We start from the raw sequence: 24,256 nt of genomic DNA, 5'->3' as shown, positions 1-24,256 counted from the left end.
AACTCACTCTTCAGTCAGTAAGGAAAGACTGAAGAGGGAGGACGCAATCTGAAGTCCTTATATACTACAGAGAAGTGTCCATGACTAATCGAAAAGTGGTTAGTCACATGTACCATAGTGCGATGAATAATACGATGGTGAAAGAATTGCGACGTATCGCACCATAGGATGAGTAAGAGATGAGTAAGGCATAGACCTGTCTAGACCGTTCTGGAGTAGTACGGATTGTCCTAGACAGTACCAGAAGAGTCCGGAAACATAGCTATAGTACACGAGCAGAGAGTCCCAAATATGGTAACATACTACATAAGCGACTACAGCTAAGCGCTAGGAGACGCATAGCCTCGTGTAGTCCGGACCGGATAAGTCCAAGTTCAACACATGATGAACGAAGGTGATCCACGATGTTCGCAGAAGGCACCTTACAAGGACCTCATGGGCGCTACTTTGGGCAGGTAGGCCGGAGCGAATGGACAGGCTCTCAAGAGCAGAAGAGACAAAATTTGGACTGGAATGAATTCCAAAGACAGTTTTAATAGCCCATACAGTCTATTGAAGACAGTTGTGTGGAAAGGGTGCCTCCAGAAAATCGGAACTAGGTGCTACTTGAACGCTGCCTCTACCGGCGTTGCATAAGAGTTGATGAGGTGTCTGCTGACGAAGTTGGTTCTGAAAAGGTATCATGAGCCTATATAGACACTCTATTACAGATATGAGAGTGGGGAGACGACATTGAAGCGCACAAGAGTCACGAAGATACGCCGATGCCTGAACCTCTTCCGGCGCTTGATGCGCTGGCAAGAGCCAGGAAGCAGACTGCCTACTGCTCTGGCCGAGAATGTGTAACATCTTCCTATAAACCCACAAAATCACTATAAATGAGCCATATACTTTCATAAGTGACATTGCAAGGCGGTGCGCAGATGCCTGAGCGAGAAACCTCATCGCCCATAGGGAGCTTCTAGTGATTTCCCTCGAAGGGCACAAGTCGGGAACCAGGAGTCCTACGCTCTCCACTCAAGTTCGTGAGGTCTCGTACTCGCTGCTATAGGGATTATGCAAAGTTTATAGAACACAGGGGAGCAGAATCGCGAGTGCATGAATTGTTTGATTTTTTCGATTTTTCCCTGGTCGAAACTGCGTCGGAGTTGGTCGGGCATAAATTTCGCAACCAGCTGTAAGGTCCTTGTATCTCACAATGACAACGCGACATTCCTCCCAAATTTAGAGTCGTTGACCTACAAATGGCGACCTGAACATGCAGCCCTTCAAGTTCTCGAGCTCATCGCGCCCACATACCTGGAGCGGATCAAGTTTTACAGCCGTCGGGCACCACCTGCAAGCGACTGGTGGCCTGGAATTAAGCAGCTCATCCGTTCCGCTCCCCTTCTCGCCTCCATCTACAGCGGAAATCGGTGGCGAGGCGAAATTCGTTCTGTGGTCCCTGAGTGCGCCACTCTCTTCCACCATCTTCAATCACTTGATGTCCCTTCAGTGATCGTAGATCCGGACCCTCTGTCGCAGCTCCTGACGCTGCCAAAACTCGAGACACTCGAGTGTACACTGGGCCGCTCTCCCTTCCATTGGCAGGGTCCCATCTCCGCGCCCCCCTTCTGTCCGCGGTATATCTGGATCTCGACCTCGAAGGGTGCCATGCTGCCAATATCGCGGCGCTCTTTCGACATCTGGCCAGCGCCGCTACGACAAAATTTCTGCAGGAGCTTGACATTACCATGCCGTGCGACGAGGGCGCGCCCCGCTCATTTTCCTCTATCGCGTTCAGAGACGTTCTGCTCCCAGTCTTCTCCCACCCCCGCATGCGCAGCCTGCGCGTGAAATTCGTGAAGACTGACGCCGCGACCTTCACCGATGCCAATCTCGGCGCAATCCTGGAGGCCTGGGACGACCTGCGGTACATCACCGTGTCGCTGCCGCTGGCTCGGAGCGTCTAGGAGGCCAGCCGCTTCCCCGGCTGGAACACGTCGCGCGCCGCTGTCCGCGCCTGGTCGTGCTCAGGATTCCCATGGACTTCGTGCACGATCCCGCCCTCCCCGCGGAGCCTCTGCCGGTGCCGGCTCACCCGCTGGCCGAACTGTCGATCTTCGTCAGACGGTTCGACCCTTGCATGCGCCCGGACCAGGTGACGCGGCTTGTCGACCGCCTCTTCCCCCGCCTGGTCTACGGAGCCCGCATGGGGGGCCAGCCCTTTCTGGAGGAGACGCGGACCCGCTGGAATAACATGTGGCGAGAGATGTGGCAGCTGCAGACGGAGCGGACGGGCGAGGTCTACGCGTCTGAGTACTGCACGGACGATGAGGAGCTGAGCGACTGGTCCGAGCACTCAAGGGATGAGGAGTAAGGGACCGAGGAGAGGAGGGGCGCGGCAGAGTGGTAGAATCGAAATGGGGGTGCAACATCCGTAGGACGCCCACGGCTGCGGTTCTGCCGTTGAGCAGTGCGGTGCTTGACAAACGCACGGGTCGACAGTGGTCGTGGAAGCAGCAGTTGAGATCTTGGTGAAGAGGAAGGCTTGAGTCCGATCCCATGCTATTCCATGCCTGCCCACTTGACACAAGTCTGTCATATTGCTTGCCTGGACTGAGAGCATCCATATGGTACGTTGGCATTGATCATGACTGTCTTGGGGAGACCAGGTGTTATAAGGCTGCGATCCCAGAGGCGATGCGCTCCCTTGAGTTTGTGAGTCCGCCGCATATAATCAAGCTGGTAGAATGGACTGAAAGCCAATTGACGGGCCCGCAAGGCAAGCGCGGAAGTGCGCATCACGGTCACGACATCCGTATCTGACCTACGACTCGTGCAGGTCCCTTCGTCTTCAAGGGAACTCGTCGAGTAGCCTGAGGGCTTGCATCGCAAGCACGACACTGATTCGGACGCTTCACAGACACGTACTCCATATTCATATTTTCGATAGCATCATGTACAAAGGCAAGATCAGGAATGAACCTTGAGCGGGCACGCGGAAAGAAAGAGGGTCAAAAAACAAACACAGACTACTAGGATGGACACCGAAGTGGTAGTACTCACCGCCGGCCCGGGTGACAACGTCATGGTCAACAGCTTGGATACTCTATTCTGCACTGACAGCGCCGCCGCCCACATCTCCTATTGCATCATCAATCGCGATTAATTTCAAGAACGACCGCGCACAACGTCCGAGCACCAGAGGAGTCCCATCCAAGAGCGTCGACTTGGATCAACTGCGAGCAAATCGCCCGCATCAGCGCAGCCCAGTACAACCGAGTGACAGACACTCGCACTCACAATTGCAGGTATACACACTATTGCTCAGCGGGGCTGGGAGGCATCCGAGGGTGGCTGGCAAAGATCCGACAAAAGACGGATTCGAGAGATTCCCCGAAGATCCAGTGCATCGCCTTGCTCGTCAACCACCACTCGGCCATCTCCACCGTCCACCAAGCCATCGTATCAAATGCCGCAGCAGGGGGCTGGAACTCGAAGAAGGACGCGAGTGGGATGAGGAACCCCCCTAAGAAATACACCGCACCGACGAGGGAGAAACGGCTCCGCAGATGTCTCGCCGCCATCAGACTTCAGAGTTCGACCGGAAATGAATTTCAAACGCGGGCCGGGTCAGCAGAGCGATCCGAACACGCCAGCAGGCGTACTGAGCACTCACTAGCAATACGCCGCGAACCCGAGCGCCGCCTGCGGCCCGAGCACGGTCGCGGTTGTGCTCCAGCCGGCAGACGCGTCGACGTCGAGGTTGGCGACCGTGCCCAGCGCATACAGGCCTGCGGCGCACAAGCCCAAGGTGCGGCCGCGCAACCGCGCAGAGGGGGAGTTGATCCGGCCCCCGCCGGCCGTGTAGCCCGCGTGATACAGCATGTCGACGGCGAATCCGTTCAGAAGACAGTCGAGCACGGCGTGCTCCTTGCCCCGAACCGGAGAGGCGGAGTACTGCCAGGAGGTGAGCACGAGGCCGAGCGCGGTGAGCAAGTTGTGGGGGTTGTCGGACCGGACGGCCGTGGCGCATGCGGTGCAGACCGCGAGTGCGACGTACGGCGCGAGTTCGATGGGTGTTCTGGCGAGGGCGAAGTGGAACATTGCTGCTTGTAGGCTTTCTGGTGCTGCTCGCGAATCGGCGGGAGGATTGTTGAGGGTGGATGTGTACTGCTGATCAAAACTTGCGACAGCTGTATACCGCAATGTCAGTCTGCGTTACGTAGACATGAAAGAGGTGCGGAGACTGCGTACACACGGCGGTAATGAAGTATAGCGAGGACAGCTGGAGAGCCGCGCCCACGATGCCAAGATTTTCGAGCCCGTAAGGAGAGTAGATGAGGCCGAGGGGGTAGAGGACAAGACACAACGACCAGCCCGCAGGCATAGGACCCCTTAGGGCCGTCTTGAACTCGTCATAGTCCATCATTCTCTGTGTGCGAACACTATCTAGCTCGTTGTAACGGCCAGAGACGACTGACACGGACGGCCTGAGCGAGCTGGTCGACGAGTTGCAACACTGGGAAGTGGCATGTGGTGCAACGTGCCCAGAACTCCCACGAGCGTGCTTTACATAACCTTCCCAGGTTCCATATATTGAGCAGCGAGAGCCGAGCTGCAAGGAGAGCAAACGCAAGCAAGTGTATAGATGGCTCGTGTCGAGTGTTTCCGAGTCTCGAATCTCGTCGCTGCTGCTAAGTACGAGTGTTGTTGTTGAAGGGATCCGGTCCGGCCGGTCCGGTTTGACTCCAAGTACTGAAAAGAACCGGATCGGCTTCGTGCACCCGCAGAAAGAGCGGCCGCTTCACTCTCAGAGCAACGATCACGCATCTAAGTTGCAAAGCGTAGTGAGACTATATGTGTCTCTGGGCAGTTGTAGTGCGGAGGGAGAGAACTGGCGGGAACGTCAAAGGTACATATCACGGCAGGGAATCGGGTGTTTTCGACTGGGTAGAATTCGATGCAAAGTGGACGCAGAAGGCAACCGCCGGCTCGGTTTTCAAGACTTTTGTCCAGCGAGGCGACGATCCCACAAAAATTGTACCTTGTGCGTCCCCTCTTCATCGACTTTTCGCCGATGGAGCACGCCCGATTCCCTGCCGTGCATTAGGATCGTGGCGAGCATGTCTTGAGGTGAACGGTAACAAGAATCAGCTCACTATCGCCACGCAACTCAACGTAGGCATACCAAGGGCTTTCCTATGCGCCCAGGGCGAGAGTGTCCTGCGAAATTGAAGGAGTGTCTCATGATGGACGTGTCGAAAGAACGACTCTCCAGCGTGAGGCTGGAGTTGTGCATATCACGGTCACGTGAGGGTGACTGTGCGCGAGTGGTTGGGCCCGGCGAGAGCGAGTGCGATGACGCGTAGTGCGCCACCTTGCTCCGCCTCTTGCTCGACTCGCTCGACAGCGCCTGCCCCCGCTCCACCCCAGCCTGCGCCTCCCAACATGCCCCACAGACATAAGCCATGTCCTCCATTCCCCTCTCTCCCCACCACCCCCATCTCTCCTGTAGCACTCGCCCATCCTCGTCTGCGTCCTGTTACTCAATCTTAGTAGCACAAGTCCAGCATCACCTCACTTATCACAACTGTCTCCATTTGATCCTTTACCATGTCCGCGACAATGACCCAGACCCGCGCCTCCCCCTCCCTCATCACCTCCCAAGTCCCCCTCGTAGCGGGCGACGTCCTCCGCGCCATCGACACCCCCGCCGTCTCACCCCCACCTAACTCCTCGCCTCCAGCAGCCTCTCCCACCGCACCCTCCGCCAAGAAGGGCCACAGACGGACGTCCAGCGCCGCGTCCGACATCGCCAAAGCCGCCGGCATCGACCTCGACGCCGTCTCCATGGGTGAGTCCCCCCGCTGCATCCCCGCCCGTGTCCGCAGACCGACCCCGCACGCTCCAGCCGAGGCGCGCAAAGTCATGTCCGAGGAGCACAAGATCCTCGGCTTCCGCCCCCCGCACGGCTCCTTCGCCGCCGAGGTCCAGTCCGTCGCCGCCAAGCACCCCGAGCGCAAGCCTGGGGCGGGCCCCGCGGTCGACACCTCGAAGCTCAAGGAGATCGCGCGCGAGGACGCGCTCCGCATCCTCGCCGAGCGCAAGTCCTCCCCGGGGACCGACACCGCCGCCCTCCCCGCCAGCAGCACCGGCCCAGGGGCGAAGGCGAACGGGGCGGACGCGAAGCACGCCGCGCCTGCCAGGCAATCCCCGCCCGAGCCCGGGCTCGACCTCGACAAGATCAGCGCGAGTGCGTACATCCCATACTTACTTACACCCCCCCCCCTCCTACGCACCACACCGTGTACGCTGACACGCCCCTCCTACGTCGCCAGCGGACGCGCGCGTGCTCATGTCGCATGAGCACCGCGCGCTCGGCTTCCGCCCGCCCCCCGGCTCGCTCGCCGCAGAAGCGCAGGCCGCCGCCGCGCGCCACCCGGACGGCGACGGCACGCACCTCGACGACGGCGCGCTGCGCGCGATTGCCGTGCGCGACGCCGAGCGCATCAAGGCCGACCGTGAGCTCGCGCTCGTCGGGGACCCTGCTGTGAACATCTCTGCGGTGGACAAGGACGCCGCGCGCGAGATCGTGCGTGCGGAGGCGGGGGCGCTGGGGCATCGGCCGCCGCAGGGGAGCTTGGCGGCCGAGGCGCAGAGTGCGGGGGATAGGCACCCCGCGGGGGGCAGTTTTGTCCCTGGGAGGGACAGAGTGGAGTTGGAGGGGCTGAAGGAGAGGGCGAGGGAGGAGGGGACGCGGTTGAGGGAGGAGGTGGTGGGGAGCGATGGGCAGGGGGTCGTGAATGGCGCTTCGTGAGTGGGTCTTTCGCGTGTTGAACGTCTGCTGCCTCGTCGTATCGGGCTACTGACGCTGGCCTCCGTTATGCGCGCGGGACGAGCAGGTACGTGGACCCAACCCTGGCGAAGAATCTGCAGCAGAACGGGGCCATCGACGAAGACAAGGCGGACGCCCCCGACGCCCCCGCGAAGGTCGACAGCGCGGTGGAGACGGAGCCGATGACGGAGGAGAGGCCGCGCGTCGCGCGCACGCTCGCGACGGCCCCGCTGGAGCGCCAGGAGACGGCGGACTCGGTCGAGATCGTCGGCGACATCCTCGCGTAGGCCCTCGAGTATGCAGGTGGCTTGTTGTGTGGAGGTTAGACGGGACTGAGGCCTCGCGAGTGCCCGGTCTAGAGGATGCTTGTATGCGCAATTGGCTAAGACGCCATCGTCGTGGTAGATAAGGTGTATTTGTATGATCTTTGTATACATTAGTAGCCAGCTCTCTTCGTAGCGAGCGATGAGAAGACATACCCGATGTAAACGGGTATGCAGGGCACGGTGTTAACTTGACGGAAGGCCGACTGCGACGCAGGGCGAACATATACCGTGGTAGTACCGGTGGGAAAGTCGGGCGCCTGTGCTACCCGCGACATGGATAGCCGTTCTTGTGCTTGTTCTCTACCAGCTATGTTCCCATTGATATCCGCCACACTACGTCTCCCGCTTATGCTCACGGTCCGCTATATTCGAATGACACCCTCAGGCTGTCGACGTGCTAAAGCGTCGAGGGCCCAGAGGATTCGAAGAGATGATCAGGCATCGTCGCGTCCTGCGCATATGTACGAGTAAGCGGTCATCGCAGCGGTGCGCGATAGCTCCCGGTCTCCGGAATGGGTGTGGGCGTAAGTGTGCGTGTGCAGACTAGTGTGTATGAGCTGCCTGCGACGCCCCGGACATCCTGGCATATGTACCCTCCGGACGACGTCCCCGCGGCAAACATCTAGAGGGCACCTCCGTGTCGCAGCTGTCACGAACCACGCGCTGCTTCGATTATGCGGGGGCGCGGCGGAGGTGGGGCAGTCAGGGGGGACGCTCCCACCGCCCATCCCGCCGCGAAGCATCTTCAAGTTTACATTCTCATTGCCTGGTGGGTTCCTAGAGCTTATTTCACGCTGCTCGTGCTTCACGCTTCTCGTATTTCCCAGATGCGATGTCGGTGGTGGTGGATGCGTTGTGGACAGGATTGTGGCTCTGAGCACATCCCAGCGTATCTCGAATTGCTGCACTCGATGTCCCGCTCGCATGTGCGTATGTTCGGCTTTGCGCGAAGCCACACATGAGCGCTCTGGCATTCTGAGTCGTGACTCGTCAACTTTGAGAGCGGGGGACGCTGGCGTGTAGCCAGCATAGCGCAAGCACTGCATTGCTGCCACCGAATCCAAGCCCAAGCACGGCGGAAATTCAGCTATGTCCAATCAGCGAAAAGTCGATGAAGGGATGCACAAACAGTAGCCTTTGAACATGGCAGGAGGTTGCCTTCTGCGTCCCCTTTGCATCCAATCCTCACCAGTCAAAAATACCCGGACCCCCGCCGTGAAGCCTCTGACGCATCCGTGCGCGCTTCTCAAGCCGCCGATTGGGAACGTGAAGACGAGCATCGCTAGCAGCGGTCTCGACGCAGCCCCGGTCCTCCGCAGCACAAAGTAGGTTTCATTGTGTGCTGATCTGGGGGCAGACGCCATGTCTTCGCTTAGCTGACGCCTGCACGACATGCGGGCAGCATGACAGACACATCGCTCGTGTCCCGATGTCAACTGACACTTGTCTATCATGTGTGGGTACTGACTACCGCCGAGATCTGTTCGGGATAGTAGGTAGCGGACAGGCGTCCACGGCGGGTGTGGTAACGGCCTACCTATCGGACATGTGCGTGTGTGCCTGATCGAACACACATCCGGATGGCGGGCACGGAAGAGTATAACTCTCGCGTGCCAGGTCTCTGCCTTCCTCGCCTACTCACCCTCGCGCGCCCGCGTCTTCTCCTGGCCGCTGTAGGCCCCGCTATCAGGCACGACCTCGAGGTGCGAGTCGCCCGCTCCCCGCGCGCAGCTTCCAGGCCCTCACGCATTGCACGCGGCTACCTCTGCTGTCCTCTGCGCTGCACGGCTAGCGGTCGCCGTCTGCCTCGCTCTCGGGCTGTCCGTCTCTCGCCTAACTCTCTCCCTCTGTGCTCCCTAAATCCGCTGCGCACTTGACCGCACCTCGCCACCAAGCTGGCTTCCATATCGCTCTCTACCCTCCACAAGACTGTAAGCGCTGCAGATCCAGCGCGCGCGAGCATAATATGACCGCCGCCTCTCTTGCGGCAGATATCAACCTGGTGTGCGTACCCCGCGCTTCTCTCCCGTCGCGCACGGATGCCCGCGCTTGGTTGTACTGACGTCGCGCGGACGTGATTTGCAGGGCGGACGGTGCGAACGTCAACCGCGTGGCCCAAGCGATCTCGTTTAGTGAGTGCTTCTCTGCGTGCGATCTCCTCGCCCTTTCGCAGTCTCCGCTAACCTTACACGCGTTTCCCCAAAACTATACGCTAACGTTCCGCGTTTACAGCGATACTCTACTATGACTTTCTCCTCACGTTCCCCCAGGAAGTCGAGCGATATTGGACGGGGGTGCGGTCCTGGGCGTCGTTCTTCTTCTTCCTGAATCGGTATATGTCTGTCGTCTGCTACGTCCCATTTGCGTATGAGTTCTACGCCGACATGCCAGAGCCGGTGTGTTTCCCCCCTTGATAGGCGCACGCGATGCTCATAGCATCATTCTATTGTGACAGAGATGTCGGGTGCTACAGCTGTATCACCGCCTCCTGCTCGCGTCCACGCAGTGTGTGGCCGCAGGTGCGTTCGCGGCGCCCTCGTCTTCTGGAGCTTATTTGACGCCGGCTTGGTCCTTATGCAGTCCTGCTGATGCTGCGCACATATGCGCTGTACAATCGCAATCGCAAGGTCATGGCCCTGCTCTCGTCGATGGCCGCTATTGGAGGCGCAGTCATAGTGGTATGGCTCTTGACCACAGCCCTGTGGGGTCGTTCGTCGCTCTTGTCTGACACTTCCAGACAGTGGTCCATCGCGAGTGCCCCATGGGACGAGCACAAGTCGCCCGACGTATCGCCGCTGGTGGGGTGCGACCTCAGGATCTCTATACGCCAGTGAGTACTCCACCCGGGCCCATCCTCATGTGGCTGATATTCCGTGCTGACCGCGGGGACGGCGGTTCACAGAGGCTACTGTGAGCGTCGGCTCTTCTCGTCTGCCCAGAGACATCCGCATTGAAGCTGACGTGCACCCCGGCCCAACAACGCAGATCTCGCTGCGGCATGGAGCTGCATACTGATATTTGGCGCGACCGTGTTCGGCCTCACACTCTGGCAGGCGTTGCGCGCGGGCCGAATGTGGAGACACAGTCTCTTCCACATCATTCTCAGGGACGGTGAGTTCATCCGGGGTCGATGGTTTTCTTCTGTTCTGTTCGGGCTCGGAATTGACGTTGTCGTTCTGCGCTCCTAGGGACCGTATATTTCGGGTACGTTGTTGCGCGAGCCTAGTCCAGAATGTCCGGAATGGGAGCGTTGGCTAACCTGTGCTGTATGCACCGCAGGGTGCTTGGCGTCTGCTACATGTCAAATATCCTGACATATACGGTATACCTCCCCTTCTTCGTCTCCCGGCTCTCCCCACGCTGACGCTCCCGATTGTCATATCGTCACTTTAGCTCGTGCTGGTACGTCTCCCAGGCACGCAATGTACCACATGCTGTGTCACAGCAAAGGGCTGACCTGTCGTTGAATCCATCTCCGCTGACAGCCAAAGCATAAGGGCATTCTGACAACGATCACAAACGTGTACGTCCCTCCCGCACAACCCCTCGACGACAAAGATCCCCGTCTCTTGCCTATCCCGTCCTCGTCTGTCAGTTTGCACTCACTTGGCATCCACAGGATCTCGACGTCGCTCATCTCCCGCATGATGCTCAATATCCGGAATCCGGAGCTGGTCGAGCTACCGCACCGCTGGCCGTCAGAACACTTCGACATCTGAGCACGAGACCGGCATATCCTCTACGTGCTATAGTTGGAGACTATTTGGCAGCCTTTCGCGGAAATTATCCTTATCTCACTTAGATGAGCACATACGTGGACCTTTCGCCGCCGGGACATGGCGTTGTACTGTATCACGCGGGCTTGATTCTCCGACACATAGGATCACTGCTGTACCTACTACAGCTACTGTAGCACACTAGTAATGCGGAGGTGGAGCTCCGCGGGATAGCGTATATACACGGTGATACACGGCTCTGTTGGGTATAGTTACATAGGCATCCACCAGTCGCTATCATATGGGATCTGCGACCTCCTTCATATCCCGACCGCCTCAATGCTGTTGCCCATGGGGCGCGCTGCCCAATATGCAGTCGCCCTGATCGCCGTGCAACCAAACCGCGACCCCCGTGGAAGGTAACGTGTGCGCTCTCGCGAAGTACCCGTTTCCAATACGTCTGAGTCTGCGCACGTCAGGATAATGTGCGCCCCTGCTCCTCGGGGAGCTGGACGCTCTCCATCTTGGTGATCGCTTGCGCTCACTGGATCCCGGAGAGCATCCTCAGCATGTGGGCACGGCGGAGAAGTGCACGACCCGCCGCACCCGCTGGAGGGTGAACGTCGGAGTCGGTATCGGGACCGTCGGCGAGCCCATGACGACCTGCTACCGCTCGGGTGAAGCCTCCTTGCCAGGGTAGCAGACGTGTGATCAGATGTATTCAACCACCAGGAAAGTAGTAGGATCATAGGAAGGATCAGAGGGCATGGATAGCTGTATAAGTGTGGAGACGCGTCGGATGATCTGTAGTAGATGCTACGTAACGTGCGTGCAAAGCCTTCGCGGATCCGCGATATGTCGCCCGTGGAGATTTCTGAGGGCCACCAGATGTTGAAGATTAGTCGCTCGATGGAGAAAGCGCGGTTTTGGCGTGAGGACATGAACGCGAGGCGATTCATGAAGGCCTCTGTAATATCCAAACTAGAAACGTTTAGAATGCGGGTGCGACCACAGCAGCGGAGGAAGCTCGCCTATGCGACCGGGTTGTGCGGCGGTTCTGTCCCGTTACCAAGCAGCTTCATTGATCAGAAGCAGTCCATATCAGACAATGAACAAATGCGAAAGGTGTGCAACATACAGCTCTCAAGTATTCCTTCATCTTCTCGATAATAACCGTCCCTGTAGCGTTCAGAGGGGGTGGATCCGGAAACAGGACATGAAAGAGATCATACAATTCCCAGCGGGGTCTCGCGTCCCATATCGCCACAGATGCTAGCACATTCCAGGCCCAGCATACACGAGATGCGCTCACGGATGCTGTTTGACCCTCCTTTCTCCGAGGGTCGAGATTAGAGAAGACGTGGCTAAGGATGTCAAAATCTATGGTAGGTGGCGGGATCATGTGGCATAGGCATGCATTGCGTGAACATTTGTACGGGTAACGGCTCCTGTAGTGATGGTGGTGAACCAGCTGGCAAGGCCCGTCGGCGGGCCGTCGCCGCCTTCCTCTGCCTTCGCATCGTAGATTGAACTTGAAGGGGTTACTTGGATGGGTTGACAGACTCTGCGATTGAATTATGGATAAGCAGCACCCCGGAGTTGGGGTGGTGTGGCAGCTGACAGGAGTGGTCGAATTTTCACTGACCAAATGAAGCGTACCTTAGGCCATCAACGTTTAAAGGTTAACGCCCAAGCTTCCCACGCGGTCGATTCAGATGTTTGCAGGCGGCCTATACAAGTGGAACAGAGAGCTGAATTCAACGCGGGCTGCGACATGATGCTCCTTAGTACTGACTTGAAACTGTCAGCGACTGGTGGACTAATGGCATGACCTTGACCTCTAGTGAATCAATCGATGGCATGGTCGTATATCCGATCCTTGTTAAATGGTGGTACGATTGAACATCTTCAAAGATAACAACGCACACCTACAAATGAGGAGTCTGAATCGCCGTCGTCCATGATACCCTCGGCTCGCCCTCCTTGCAGCCTCTCTACAGCTTTCCACATCCCCCGCATCTGCTTGTATCCATCATGTTCCTCGGATAGGAGCCGTGCATCGCAGTAATCGACGTCCAAGTCCGGAAACAAGCCATCTATGAACTCTGCGAAGGCGTGCGGGTCCGCAATGGGCTCATTGATGGTCAAGTACAGACGCTCGACAGGGCATCTCTGGTGCTGAATGGTCTGGATTACGCCAGTGGACGAAGACTCCCGTGCCTTTTCATTCGCAGCCACTGGGTCTGTCGGTGCAACCATGCTGGGAGATAGGTCGTTGATGGTCCAACCGTCTGATAGTTCCAGGGCGAGATATTCCAGTGACGTGCAATGTCGTGCGATGGCGGCGAGTCCTATCGCAGAAGGCAGCCTTGATTGCGCACGGATAGCTTCTGCGTCGGGCATGAGGTAGTGTCGAAGTGGTAGCTCGAGTTTCTTGAGCCCGGGCCAATGCGGAGCGAATTGGCAGAGGTCGTCCTCGTGGAGCAATACAGGATGTTGAACTTGTATTGAGAGGACTTCGAGGTGAGGCAAACACCCGCACAAGGGCTCGAGCATATCCGTGTAGATGGGAACTGAGGGACCCAAAGATGGGGATATTGACGTGTTGATGTAGCTCCAAGTGAGGGAACGAAGAGTGAGTGCCATAGAGTTGTCCGCCATTGCGAGAGCCACAGCTCGATGAGTGCCGATTTCGTACGCGGTAGAGACAGTGCTACGCAGCGTTACTGTTTGTAGTGAAGGGAATTGAAAGGAGGATAGTAGGGCTGCGAGATCTGAGGGCGAACCGTCGCATTCGAGCGAGCGCAGACAATCGTTACGGGAGACCCTCAAGGGCTTCCGGGATCCCCCGAAATGTTCGATTCCCAAGCTGAGAGATTCAAGGCTGAGGTGGGAGAGGATCGCGTGTAGACCTTCTGGTGCGACTGGGATCTTCTCGGGTTTCCCCAGGACAAGGCTGCGCAGCTGACCGTGTTGGAGGAGGCATGCGGGTGTGAGAGGCTGTGGATCCTCATGCATCACGTGTAGCGTCAGGTCGTTCAGTGCAGGTGAGACAGGAGCGAGCTGCTCGAGACGTTCCCCTAATCGCGGGCTGGCCACGTGCACAAAAATCTGTGCGCGTTGCAAGGAGGGAGGGGCCAGAGACAGGAGAAGGCCATCTACTGTGGGACTCTCATGCCAAGAAATCGATCGTAAGGCACAGAGGAATGTTTGATTGCGATTCTGTCGAAGGAACGACTTGATGAGGTCTACCTCGACAGAGATGGGCGGTCCGGCCCAACGCGTTTCCAATTCGAGGATGCGAGAGGAGCAAATTAGAAAGCGCGACCAGAGATAGGGTGTTTCGTGGGGTTGGTCGAGAGTGACCTGTTGAGGTAATGTTCATATTTAGCGGCAATAAAATGATCTGGAAACGCATAGCTACCTTGGTTAGGTACCTCGTTCGTTCTGCTGAATCATGCCTCCAACCTTTGCGACGCGGTTGCTGAAGAAGCACGCCATATAGGTCCAGCAGGTCCACAGGGCCTTCCCAGAACACACGTGACGCGTGCTCCGTCCAGGCGCGACAGACAAGCGCGCCGCTAACACATGTCGCTCTATCGGTGCGTTCTGTCCGTCCGAAGCAGCCAAATAGCCTTACGAGGAACTCCTCATCGAATAGAATACGATGGGCGTCCTGGATGGGGGCTGGAGTCGATTTTTCAGGGATGGTGTATGATAAAGGCTCGGGAGTCGGCGAACCCTGTGGTGGCGCCTTCCGTTGGAGAGAGCAACAGCAGAGAATTGACGTGAGCATGCCGATCATGACCACAAGCCTGAAAAGTTGATAAGAGGTGTTGCTTCTCTGTGACGGGAGTTGCAGGCTGGCAGGCAATCGTATGTCAGATTATCATCCTGCCCCTAAGACTCAATACGCTCACTTCCGCTCCAAACAAGGAAGCGATGTATGATTGGCCCTCTGATGGCAAAGGTCTTAACCTGGTCACATTAAGAAGTTAGCCCACATCGCATACAAGGGCACTGGTAATACGTCAATGACCTATTCTCTGCGACGTCGTTCACTCGGCACAGGTGTTATAGCAGGGCAATGTGCAAAAAGGTGTCGGCATCATGATGCCACGTTGGTTCAGAGGTGATATGAATGGACAGACTGCTGGCGCTTATTGGAATCAATGCTAGTAGCGCTGATCTTCCTAAAAGTGGCACAAAGCACGAGCTGCTCCGGCATCCCGACGCGGTCGGGCACCTGTGTTGCAGAAGCCGAGCTGCGACCCGGCGCTCTAGAGTGATATGCTGTGTGCATTCTTATCGTCAAAGTGGCAATATCACCGAGGCCTTGCAGACTAACCTGACCCTGCAAGCAATACCCCGAATGCCAACATAGGGATGTCTATGCATCGGCGACAGTACTTGAAGGAGGCCAGCTTCATGGAGCGAGAATGTGCCGGATGAAATGAATCCGAGCCATCGCTGAGTTCTAGGTGACCTTCATGGGGCGGGCCGCTGGGGAGGTGGGCCAACTGTCAAAGTGTCCGGCACTGCTATGGAAGAATTGAAGCCTTATGAGGCTCCATCACACTGCCGCCGGTCGCCCGACGGCGAAAGCTCTTGGGGAGAGAATACGCACGTGGACATCGAACCCCTTGTTGAATTCCGAGGCGCCCTCAATCTTGATTCTCGATGTTTTCATCGGACAGCGAAACGTCGAGTGCTTAGATGCGACTTGCCCTTGCGACCGCCCAAGATGGGGAAGGCATAGGGCGTCTTCTGCATCATATATGCAATCACTAGTGCTGCAGTTACATCAGTCGCAAGCGGACCTACGAAGTCACAGGATTCGGAAGACACCTACTAGCCTGAATGTTGGGCGTGCCGACCTCAGCCGCAACCTTCCCTAACGTCCGTTCAGTCACCAACCCGGGCATGCCATATAGGTTCCACAAAAATTCTTCGAGGACGGGCGACGTAATTTTCAAGAGCTAGGTCATGGAGGAAGTAATACTAAGAGACTAACGGCTTAACCTGGGATAGTGGATTCCCATTCCAGTCCGAATACCCCAGCGGCATCGCTGCGGGGTTTCGTACGGTCACGAGCTTGTGGCTATCGGGCAAATATATTTGGTGGATGATGTCGCGGTGGACGGACGGCGGTGTCGATGCAACATGGAAGCGCAGCTAGGATGCCCAGACATGCCCGCAGCTCGCCTATGATCGCGCACCTGTCAAGGTGGTGGTCTTCAGAGCCGACAACACTGAAGCTGAATGATGGTGATTCGTCCAAACAGTACAGCGACCTTCATATCGCGTAGCCGACACTTAAATCCTCATCTCTCCAGTGTACAACGACGGACTCCTCCAAGAGAAGCACCGAGACACTGTCCAACGAGTCGTACTCCACAACTAGAGTCAAGACCTCCGCCTCCGGGCAACGATCGGCCAGACGTCGCATCGTCGTCAGGTGGGCAGGATATGCCACCGAATTGCCCGGAGCGATGGTGGAAGTGGGGTGTGTTCGAGGATCCTCGCCGTAGAGCCAATGGCAACGCTGAGTTGTTCGACATCCTCGTCTTGGACCGCCGTAGGCCAGAACATGTCGAATGAAAACCGTTCGAGCTTGGGTAAATCGAGCGAAGGGGTGGCAGGGAAGAACGGGGTGAGAATGTTCGATAGGGGTTGATCGAGGGAGAGATCTACAGGGATATCATCAGGATCCAGATTCATAGATTGGTGTGCTTTGGGGCCAAGCTCGGAGTATATGTTCGCGCTGGAGTATTCGAGAGACAATACACTACTTGCGAAGGAAGCGCCTGCGACAGTGCGGAGGAGCAGTGAGTGCGCACTGCGCCTCTGGTGCAAGCGGGTCTCGTCCACATGGAGAATTAGAGACTCAAGGTAAGGCGCATCGAGCAGAGACAAGAGGGTGGTCGCGGTGTCACATGATGCGGCGCAAGCAAATTTGCGTAAGGTCGTGCTGTTGTACGACCCTGTCACTGCGTGTGTAAAGGTTTCATCTGGGCAGGGGTCGGAAGCCGCAAGGTTCACTTGGAGGGAATGAAGATGTGGTAGGGAGAGGAGCGTCCGAATTTCTTCGCTTGGTATTGCGATGCCGCCTCCCAAGGTGAGTTCGCGGAGCTGGGTATGTTTGAGAAGTCCGTCTACAGGAAACGAGCGCGTCTCGTCTGGTGACAGGAGAACCATACTTGTGATACCCGGGGCACGTACACTTACTTTGGTTATAAGCCTGCGGAGGTTGTGTATGGGCATCTCTGCGTCGGAATCGATAGAGATCAGGAGCCTCTGGAGAGTGTGGTGAACCATTGCGACGAGTATCCCGGCGGACGATGGGCTTTCCTGCCATGTTAGGGACGGGGATGAGAAGAACGTCTCGTCCTTTTTCGGCTTGAGCAGCATCCGAAGTCTCACGGCTTCAATTCCCAGTCGAGGAACGTAGAGCTCCCTTGTCCGCGCACAACATCGTAGGAAACTCGTCCATGCTTCAGACGAAACTCACAGGTCTCTCTTCTCTTGAACTATCTGAACGTAGTCGGTGATATCAGATCAGCCGCTTGAAGATGCCTCTACGTTGCAGATTGGGCTTACTGTTCGAAGATACTGCTGTAGCCTGTACTCGCTTGCGAAGCCGGACTCGTCGAGAGGTGGCGGGTCCGGGAGAAGAATATGCAGGAGGTCAAACATGTGCCATGGTCTCGTCTCCCAGATTGCACTGGATGCCGGCTCGTACCAGGCACGGCAGACCCGAGCTGCCCGGGCGCATGTTGCGTGGTATATCCGGTCGTACGTCGCCTCTGAAACGACAAAAATATGCCTGAGAATATTGTCCGTGAAAAGAGCAGCATGAGGTGTTGATGCGCGGGGTCTCTCAGAGGATAGTTTCCGTGGACGGGGAGACCTTGGAATGGAAAAAATGCTTCCCATGTACCAGCTAGTTGTTAAGGATGGCCAGACAGTGGAAGGTGGAAGCAGGTGTAGAGGGACCGTCAACGGTGTCGTAGAAGACAGTGCGGCGAGGAAGTGCGTGTGCGAATCATCGTGCCCCGAGACGGGCGATATAGGACCCCATCGCGTTCCAAGGCAGTGTAAATCTGCGTGTTGGCTTGATATTCTTTCCAATCACTGCCATAAATGGTCAAGGACAGGTCCTGATGTACTAGGACAAACTTGAGAACTTACTGGGTATGACGTGGATGTGCCGGCTGCGGTGCCAACGACGAAGTTGTCCAGTAGCCTTGCACCTCAAGCAGCTTGTTGTGCTCCGACACCGTAGCGTTGCAAAGGACTGCATATTGACTAGTGTATAAGACCTGGCGGATCAAGTGATGACAGCTCACGCATCGATGTCATACAACAGAAGAAGCATAAGTAGACCTGCACCGATCGTAGTTGCCAAGGCCCGAGGTACTATTGCCAGTGCCGCCCCAGTCATTGTGTCGGAGACTGAAAGTACAGATCTCCGATGGGAACTTCATAGTGCAGGGAAGGCGATGTCGGCCAAAGCGCGGACGCAACGCTGAAGCAATTGCCGCGCCACCGTGTCCAACGCTCTCATGCGGACTCGGAACTTCGATCGGCGCGAGATCTTCCTTCCCTCAGGTTTACATGTCGGGCATGGCGCCATTGTCCTCATTCTCATGATCATCCACGATGGCACTATCTTTCAGGCAAGCTATCGCTGCCTCGGGGATACCAGCGTGCACAACCACAAACTCTTGGCCACGATTATACGAGGACATCTTCACGTCGGTGTTTGACCAATTCGACACGACGCGACCCATCGACCGCGTGTCATGCGCGCAATGTGCCCTCGTATGTAGGGCCTGGACGGAACCTGCATCCAAGATGCTATGGAGATCACTTTGGGGCTCCCTCCTGCCATTGTATGCCATCTTGTTACCTGTACCAGACGCCGTCCGAAGATGGCACATTGGAAGCTTCCACGGGTCTCAAGGACCGCTTTCATACATCGAATACATCCATAAGGTCAAGTTGTAAACAACGTGCTTCACTCGCAGTCAGTACTGTCGTGATTCCTGACCTCGGTTTCATTCAGGTTCTAGACGTAAGGTCTTTCGATGATTCGGCAATCTGGACTTCGTTCCTGCGTTGCGCATCTCGCATCCGTCACATCCTGGACTGGGATCCCGGGTTTGACCTCCGTGTCCTGCGCGTTCTGTGCGATCGCAACGGGGAGAAGACAATCCTTCCGTCCCTGCAATCCTTATCCTGGGCCGATGATCCAGGATGTCGTAGCGATGAAGCTCTGCCCCTACTAGCTCCCCCGTCGCTGAGGCATATGATATACCGCGTCGACTCAGTCACACCCATCGAATTCGTTGGAACTACGTTGGCCAACGTGTTTTCCAAGGCTCCATACCTGTCCTCCCTCACCATCCTCGTCGATGAACGCCTTTCCCAAAGGCTATCGCTTCTCCCCTTCCTTTCGCACTTTCAGCAACTTCGTCGTTTGGCCCTTTCCGGATGGCAGGTGGTCACACCGTCTTCCTTCACCGACTTCTCGTCCTCGCTTACACTCGAGCATCTTGACTGCCATCTCGAGGGATTCGAGGGTAACCAAAACATCGAGTCTGCGCTCGAGGTCCCAAACCTTATGTTGCTGAAGCTCACTGGAACGCGTAGCGTCATGCAGGGATTCCTGCGCTCCCTTCGCGCACCGCGCGTTCGGGAGCTAGACTTGACAGTCTGGGAGCCGGACCCCGAGCATGGACACTGCGCTAACGCTGATTTGTGCGGTCAAATCGCAGGTGCCCAATTCTCCCATACCTTGCAGAGGCTCAACCTCCGCTTCCGAGGACCTCTCGACAACGCAGCCGCCCAGGGCCACCTCTCGGACTCGAGCCAGACGTCTCTCTCAGCCATCGTGCGTCCGCTTCTCTCGCTCAAATCCCTGCGTCACTTCACCCTGCACTACCTCTGGAAGGACACTGCCCTGACGGACGCGACGATGACGCTCATGGCCGAGGCGTGGCCGGGGATCGAGGAGATCATGCTCAGTATGCGCGAAACGGCGCCGGCTCGCTCCCCCAGGCCCACACCTCTATCGCTTTCCAAGCTATCCCTTCTCTGCCCCAATCTCCGCGTTCTCTCCATCCCTATTGACCTGGAGCATGCCGACGCGGGGGCGTGCACTCCAGCCCCTAACGACTGCGAGACCACTCCGGGCCGTTCGCGACCTCATCCGCTCAAGAAACTCGATATCCTCGGTCAGAGGTGCCTGACGACGCCGGAAGCGGAGCTCATGCGGTTCGCACAGTTCCTCCACCGCCTGTTCCCCTGTCTCGTTCCTCGGTCTCCGGTCACCTATGCGTTAATGGTGGATCGCTGGGAGATCGTTTGGGACAAGTTTCGCTCCTTGTCTGCTATGGCGTTAGAAAGAGGCGAAGTCGATGCGGGTGCTCCGTCTCTGTTTACTCTTACATAGACTTTGCCATGGACATTCCGCAGCCTCGCTCTTGACACCATTCCTATTACGTGCTGGAGAAGCATGTTTCGTCCATCTGAACTCGCCCAATAGGGGGGTGATCCGATGACGCGGCGGATGGGAACCAGTCGCACGAGTTCACCACGGGTTCTGGGAGGACGCCATAGGGCGGACGAGTATGTGCTGCGTGCTATGGAAAACCACGACGTCCCTTTATGCGGTGCGTATCTTGTTACGTGGCTTACTCTTCTCGTCCAGTGTCTCAGCCTAGCGAATGTCAGGAGTCTGCGCATGTTCGGGTAGGGATTCCTACGATTCTATTGATGTCCGTCTAGTATTAGCTTCAGGTCGCCTCGAGGGTGATCTTCTCCCGCCGTCCAATGTCCTCCACACCAGAAGATGTGACATAACGTACATTCCTCCACTTACTCATGGGACCTCCAGGAAACAGTCACCACGGCGCCCCATTACGGGTTCTCTATCAGATGAATGACCTCCGTGTTTGTAGGCATGATGCGTTAAGCCGCGTTGAGTCCTCGGCGGGCGAGGCTGTTCTGCTTCGGTCCCGAAGGGTTCTCCCATTCATTCCAGTGACTCGCCGCCAGTTTCGTGCCTGACTCCGGGCACACACGGGTATGTCAGTGAGTACCCTGCATCTGATCCCAGTACCGTTGTCTGATGACTTTTCTACAGGAGGCTGTGCGTTAAAGTCCATCGTTATCGACGCCGCTTTCGTTGCCGGCGGCGGCTACCTGACAGTATGTACATACCATCGTCGTTCCGCCCTGCATTTGCCCACCACAGAGACAATTTCAGCTGATGAGTTCTTGATGACTGTTGCTTCCAGTGTGCACTCAGCCCACAACGAATGTCTTCTCGAGGCGAATGGAACGATACCGCATAGAACGCGTATACCGTGTGGACTGACGCCTCTCTGACAGTGTGAGAGCTCGTCTGTTGCCGCGCAGAAGGTGAGATGAGCACGCGCGTCGTCGATTCGGAAGACTCAACTCGTTCCAGATCGTGACGATCGGGCGGTGGAATTGACACATAAGTACGCATGACCTTGAGTGTCCCGGCCGTCCCCTCCTCCGCCCAAGCATTCCACCCTCTATAGTATTGATGTGCGCTCTCATAGGCGATTCAGTGATTTCGTACTTACTCACAACCCGTTTCCCCGTTTTCTAGCATGTTCTCCAAGCTGGCCCCCGCCCTCGTCGTCTTGTCCGCGTTGTGTGGCTCCTGTGAGCAGTCCCAAGCCCGGTGATGAACGTGTATCTTACCCGATCGCAGACGCCTCCCCAGCGGCCGAAGTTTCATATGTACTCCCTGGGTTGGAGAACGGCGCACAAAGCGTCACAATAGTCGCCCTAGGTACAGACTCCAGCGGGCACGTCACCTACTCAATCGGACTCGCCATCCCCACCGCGATCGCTCCCACCGCCACGGCGCCGGACACGACCATCACCGCTGCAGGTGGGTATGCTGTCATCAGCCACCTTCCTGATAACCTCCTGGCACTCTATGTAGTAGAGCAGCGAACTGACCGACATCTATCCTGCAGCCACTCTCGTCGACGGCCCATCTGACGCGCATCTCATCGAGGTGCTCACCGTCGCAGGCCAGACGGCGACGTTCAGCGAGGGCTGCACTCTCGAGAAAGGCAACGCCGTCTGCACGGTGGTCGGACACTTCGCGCAGACGACGATCTCCTCGGTGGTGACGGTCACGTCGAGCGTGTCTGGCCTCTCGGTCGTGACCGCAAGTGCCCCCGCCGGGAAAGGAAACGGTGCCGGGCGGATTGGCGTCGCGACGATCTCCTCACTGGCGGTCGTCGTTGCAGGTGTGGTGCTTGGTGCTGCTATGGTCTAGGGGTTGAGTGTGCGTCCGAGTCTCTACGCTATGTCGCTTCCGTCGAACTGTACCTAGTACGGACTCTAGATCCCTGTCGATAATGTTCCGCTCATACATATACATACATGAACCCGCACTGCTCATGTGCGAGTACGAGAGGTAAAATCGGATGTATCACGCAGCTTGGAGCTCAATGCTACGCGATGTTGCGAAGGTTCCTGGTTTCTGAGCTAGATATAATCGGGTATGTGGTCGATGGGATGTCTTACTGCAGCATCGGTCATAGGTGCCCACCCCGTATGCCTCTCGTTTCTCGTATCTCCTGGCCGACCCCCTCACGTCGGTGTCCCTTTATGAAATCCATGCACGCTCCTATGGCCGGTTCAACAATTTTCGTACTTGCTCAATGGACATGTCCACGTTGTCTAGCATGTTCTTCAAGCCGTTCCCCGCCCTCGTCGTCTTGTCGGCGCCGATTGCATCAGTAAAACCGACGTTCTCTCAACCACTTATAGCTCTCACAAGCGCCCGCTCAGAGGTTCAAGAGCCTTCAGAACCGGTGCTCCTGGGCGATAACTTGAGAGCAGCTCCGGGGCCGGGCTCGAGCAGAAGTGCGTGTTGTATAGTAAAGAATGACGGTGCATCAAGGGGGTCAGTGTGCTCGAAGCCTGTTCTGAATCCTTGTCCGAGCGTGCCGAGGCAAGACAGGGATGCTCGGAGTCTCGGACTATGATGTCGTAGCACCACTGCACCTTCCAGAAAGCACACTGATACGTTGTTCGAACGCACCCGGCACTGTGTGCATTGATTCCCGGGGCCCTGTACACGTGCACAGGGTGCAGGAGTAAAGAATTGAGTCCGAGTGCAATGGAGCCCACCGGGATGGCCAGATGCCACAGCGCTTTGTATTTGTATCGATCCAAAATGTGCGCTCGATGTTGCAGACTGGCTCCTGGGTTTTTACAATCTGAATAGATCGGCGGGCGAAACCGCATCGTTCGTCAAGTTTCCTGCACTTGCGCACTAAAATAGAGCCGTCGGCTCGCAGATTTCCACCGTCCATAGAGGTTTGAGGTTTGACAGTTGTTCTACATATGGCTATATAGTAGCTATGCAAGAGGTCAGACGTGTGTTCGGAAAGCCAAGACGGGGGCACGGCCGACACGCCCATCTCGTCCTCGAGGCACTGATTACGCGCCCAGCTCCCGTGTATCCCACAGAAACTCTGACTTTCGTTTTCAGACGTCATCCGCTCGGTGCGGAATCTGTACTGACACGGCGCCTATGCATGCCCGTCAGCGTCGGCGTGATTTCCGATGCACGCTTCCGCATGCTCAGATGGGGCAGAAGACTCCGAGAAGGCGCGTCGTCCCGAATGCAATGAAAGCGGGCGATTCAAAGTGCCCATTTCCCAGACCTCGTTGGTGCGTGGTGGGAACCGAGCACATTCGGTGTGGCAGGAACAATGCAATTGCCTTCAAGGACTAGTTTTTGTGCCGCAGCCGCTGCGCTAGGAAGAGAGAACCCGTGTTCTGGCAGGTATCGCGCAAGATAGCACGCCCGGCTCGACCGTCTCGCTGCCGTCCCCCAAGCCCAAATCCCAAAACCAAGTCATCACAATCGTGTTCGCTCTCTGTCTGTTCCAGACAGCCGGCCATGCCAGGGCCCGGGGACAGGCTGCTCTTCGTCGCAAAGCGACACGGGTGGTTCGCCATTCCCCACGCCTAGGGAGAGCCTCTAGAGTCACGAAGGTGAGGACTGATAAACTCGGGGCTGTGAAGACAAAGATTAGATCCGACTAGAGTCGAAGCAAGATCTTCAGTCAGTAAGGAAAGACTGAAGAGGGAGGATGCAATCTGAAGTCCTTATATACTACAGAGAAGTGTCCATGACTAATCAAAGAGTGGTTAGTCACATGTACCATAGTGCGATGAATAATATGATGGTGAAAGAATTGCGACGTATCGCACCATAGGATGAGTAAGAGATGAGTAAGGCATAGACCTGTCTAGACCGTTCTGGAGTAGTACGGATTGTCCTAGACAGTACCAGAAGAGTCCAGAAGCATAGCTATAGTACACGA

At 56.7% G+C, this 24,256-nt stretch overlaps 7 protein-coding genes across 7 annotated transcripts; 4 read left to right on the top strand and 3 right to left on the bottom strand.

Annotated features, from left to right (window-relative positions):
• Positions 1–1,733: 1,733 nt before the first annotated feature.
• Positions 1,734–2,862, top strand: DICSQDRAFT_128399 (uncharacterized protein; the record flags this gene model as incomplete). The annotated part of the gene is made up of 5 exons (XM_007367953.1): positions 1,734–1,912; positions 2,017–2,355; positions 2,655–2,700; positions 2,725–2,776; positions 2,825–2,862. 5 exons carry the CDS (start codon positions 1,734–1,736, stop codon positions 2,860–2,862), a joined length of 654 nt encoding a protein of 217 aa, XP_007368015.1.
• A 440-nt stretch (positions 2,863–3,302) lies between these two features.
• DICSQDRAFT_148605 (uncharacterized protein) lies at positions 3,303–4,089 on the bottom strand (the record flags this gene model as incomplete). Its single annotated transcript, XM_007367952.1, has 2 exons — positions 3,303–3,573; positions 3,662–4,089. The coding sequence occupies 2 exons, from the start codon at positions 4,087–4,089 to the stop codon at positions 3,303–3,305; spliced, it is 699 nt and encodes a 232-aa protein (XP_007368014.1).
• A 1,509-nt stretch (positions 4,090–5,598) lies between these two features.
• On the top strand, positions 5,599–9,980 carry DICSQDRAFT_128397 (uncharacterized protein; the record flags this gene model as incomplete). The annotated part of the gene is made up of 11 exons (XM_007367951.1): positions 5,599–5,839; positions 5,897–6,238; positions 6,324–6,798; positions 6,888–7,103; positions 7,773–7,915; positions 8,643–8,694; positions 9,091–9,150; positions 9,232–9,278; positions 9,379–9,542; positions 9,620–9,665; positions 9,727–9,980. 11 exons carry the CDS (start codon positions 5,599–5,601, stop codon positions 9,978–9,980), a joined length of 2,040 nt encoding a protein of 679 aa, XP_007368013.1.
• Positions 9,981–11,426: 1,446 nt separating this feature from the next.
• DICSQDRAFT_182058 (uncharacterized protein) lies at positions 11,427–13,574 on the bottom strand (the record flags this gene model as incomplete). The annotated part of the gene is made up of 2 exons (XM_007367950.1): positions 12,795–13,574; positions 11,427–11,528 (listed from the first exon to the last, which is right to left on the bottom strand). Exons 1-2 carry the CDS (start codon positions 13,521–13,523, stop codon positions 11,427–11,429), a joined length of 831 nt encoding a protein of 276 aa, XP_007368012.1. The 5' UTR covers positions 13,524–13,574.
• Positions 13,575–16,316: 2,742 nt separating this feature from the next.
• On the bottom strand, positions 16,317–17,273 carry DICSQDRAFT_172214 (uncharacterized protein; the record flags this gene model as incomplete). Its single annotated transcript, XM_007367949.1, has 1 exon — positions 16,317–17,273. The coding sequence occupies one exon, from the start codon at positions 17,271–17,273 to the stop codon at positions 16,317–16,319; it is 957 nt and encodes a 318-aa protein (XP_007368011.1).
• Positions 17,274–18,530: 1,257 nt separating this feature from the next.
• DICSQDRAFT_182057 (uncharacterized protein) lies at positions 18,531–20,319 on the top strand (the record flags this gene model as incomplete). Its single annotated transcript, XM_007367948.1, has 2 exons — positions 18,531–18,860; positions 18,931–20,319. Exons 1-2 carry the CDS (start codon positions 18,720–18,722, stop codon positions 20,317–20,319), a joined length of 1,530 nt encoding a protein of 509 aa, XP_007368010.1. The 5' UTR covers positions 18,531–18,719.
• Positions 20,320–21,508: 1,189 nt separating this feature from the next.
• On the top strand, positions 21,509–22,191 carry DICSQDRAFT_172212 (uncharacterized protein; the record flags this gene model as incomplete). The annotated part of the gene is made up of 3 exons (XM_007367947.1): positions 21,509–21,563; positions 21,613–21,795; positions 21,884–22,191. 3 exons carry the CDS (start codon positions 21,509–21,511, stop codon positions 22,189–22,191), a joined length of 546 nt encoding a protein of 181 aa, XP_007368009.1.
• Between the last annotated feature and the right edge of the window lie 2,065 nt (positions 22,192–24,256).

The sequence above is a fragment of the Dichomitus squalens genome (genome assembly GCF_000275845.1).
Source record: "Dichomitus squalens LYAD-421 SS1 unplaced genomic scaffold DICSQscaffold_30, whole genome shotgun sequence".
Taxonomy (NCBI): Eukaryota; Fungi; Basidiomycota; class Agaricomycetes; order Polyporales; family Polyporaceae; genus Dichomitus; species Dichomitus squalens.
The sequence above is the reverse complement of the archived record's forward strand: the minus strand, read 5'-3'. Positions and strand labels throughout refer to the sequence as shown.